The 1,658-nt window shown below is 32.1% G+C and overlaps 1 protein-coding gene across 1 annotated transcript in view; it reads right to left on the minus strand.

Annotated features, from left to right (window-relative positions):
- PPP2R3C (protein phosphatase 2, regulatory subunit B'', gamma) overlaps positions 1–1,658 on the minus strand; it is a 28,991-nt gene that overhangs the window by 13,871 nt on the left and 13,462 nt on the right. Inside the window, exons 5-6 of the mRNA XM_012657917.1 lie at positions 1,033–1,130; positions 127–197 (exon numbers count right to left, since the gene is read on the minus strand). Coding sequence (XP_012513371.1) covers positions 127–197; positions 1,033–1,130 — 169 coding nt within the window. The remainder of the gene's footprint in view (positions 1–126; positions 198–1,032; positions 1,131–1,658) is intronic.

The raw sequence follows: 1,658 nt of genomic DNA on the forward strand, positions 1-1,658 counted from the left end.
AAAAAAAAAAGCCCACAAAAACAGAAACAAAACTAAACAAGAACTGCCTGTAAACCCAACACCCAGTGATAACTACTGTGAACTTTTTGGTGTCTATAGTAGTTATTAAAAGTAGGTAATACTTACAGATTCCCGAAGGTACCCTTGCCCAGCAACATCATATAAACTGAGTCCTATTCTTGTTTGATGAAGCCAGACTGACAAATAAGAAAATGAAATGAAATTATTAAGATCTATCCTTTGGCATACATATGGAAAAAGGAAATGAAGAGCTATATTTGAGACAAGCTAATCCAATAACTCCAAAAACATATTGCTTCTCTGTTACAGAATCAGTAACCCCAGAATTGTATGAAACAAAAAAACATACAATAGAATGGTAAATTTCAACAATTCTACCATGACTAAAGTTACAATAAAATTGATGCCCTTGAGGATATCATTTTTTACCTATTAAACTTAGTGTTCCACCAGAAGGGACAGCTAGTATAATACTGTGCCTTCAGTGAAGCTGTTGTTGGTTAATTACAGCAACTAAGTATTAGTTAAAGATGGTACACAATAGGATTTCACAGATCATTAGGGTACTTCTCCAAGTTGTTTAATAGAAGTTCCTTGAAACTGATGCTATAGTTGTGGATTTGAAACTATCCTTTCACACAACTCAACCTGTAATGTATTGATGAAATAAAATTACCAATAAATTAAAATTATTTCAAATCATCACACTTTAAAAATCTTGCTTCAGCTTTTAATGTTTCTAGTTTGCTGCTATCTTTAGGATACATGAAAGTTTTTGTTTTTTTTTTTAAATAATAGTGAACCCAAATTTATCACGGAAAATCACAGCTTCTAGTAAGCTCCATGAGAGAATCATAATAATAGTATAACAAATCTTAGTCAAAAGATAAGAAATTCTGCTATTCAAACTGAGAGAGTTGTTTCACATAGAAGAAATACTATAAAAGCACAGACCAAAAGCTACTTGATTCTCAGATAGAAGAGGCTTAAAGCACAATAAAAATGAATCACCTTTTCTCATGACATAATTAAAGAACTGCATGATGGAAATTCTTCCATATGAATCTGTATGAAGGAGTTTAGCAAAGACTTTTGCTGTGAAAAATTGCCTAAGAAAAGGAAATAAAGATTAAAATAATTTGCCAACATAATATAAAAATACTTTCTATATGAATTAGCAAACAGCATAAATTCACACAATTGAAAATCAAAGTGAAAAAAATCAGTGAGAACTACAGAGACTCACTTATAGTTCAAAAACTTAAAATATTAAGTCATACACTTTGCATTGATTCTTTTGTCTTAAGAATGAAAGCTTAAAGTGTCACATAAACTATATTATTTCTTTTAATAACTCATACCAATGTAATTTCTTCTTGACTGTATATAATTTTATTAAATTTCATTAGTAACTCAAATTGATCCAAATGTCATACCACTGACTTCAATTTTCAAAATTTGAGGCATTTAAAATGCTTAACTGCCGGGCGCGGTGGCTCACGCCTGTAATCCTAGCACTCTGGGAGGCCGAGGCGGGCGGATTGTTTGAGCTCAGGAGTTCGAGGCCAGCCTGAGCAAGAGCAAGACCCCGTCTCTACTAAAAATAGAAAGAAATTAGCTGGACAACTAAAAATATA

The sequence above is a fragment of the Propithecus coquereli genome, unplaced genomic scaffold, assembly GCF_000956105.1.
Source record: "Propithecus coquereli isolate 6110/MARCELLA unplaced genomic scaffold, Pcoq_1.0 Scaffold116, whole genome shotgun sequence".
Classification (NCBI taxonomy): domain Eukaryota; kingdom Metazoa; phylum Chordata; class Mammalia; order Primates; family Indriidae; genus Propithecus; species Propithecus coquereli.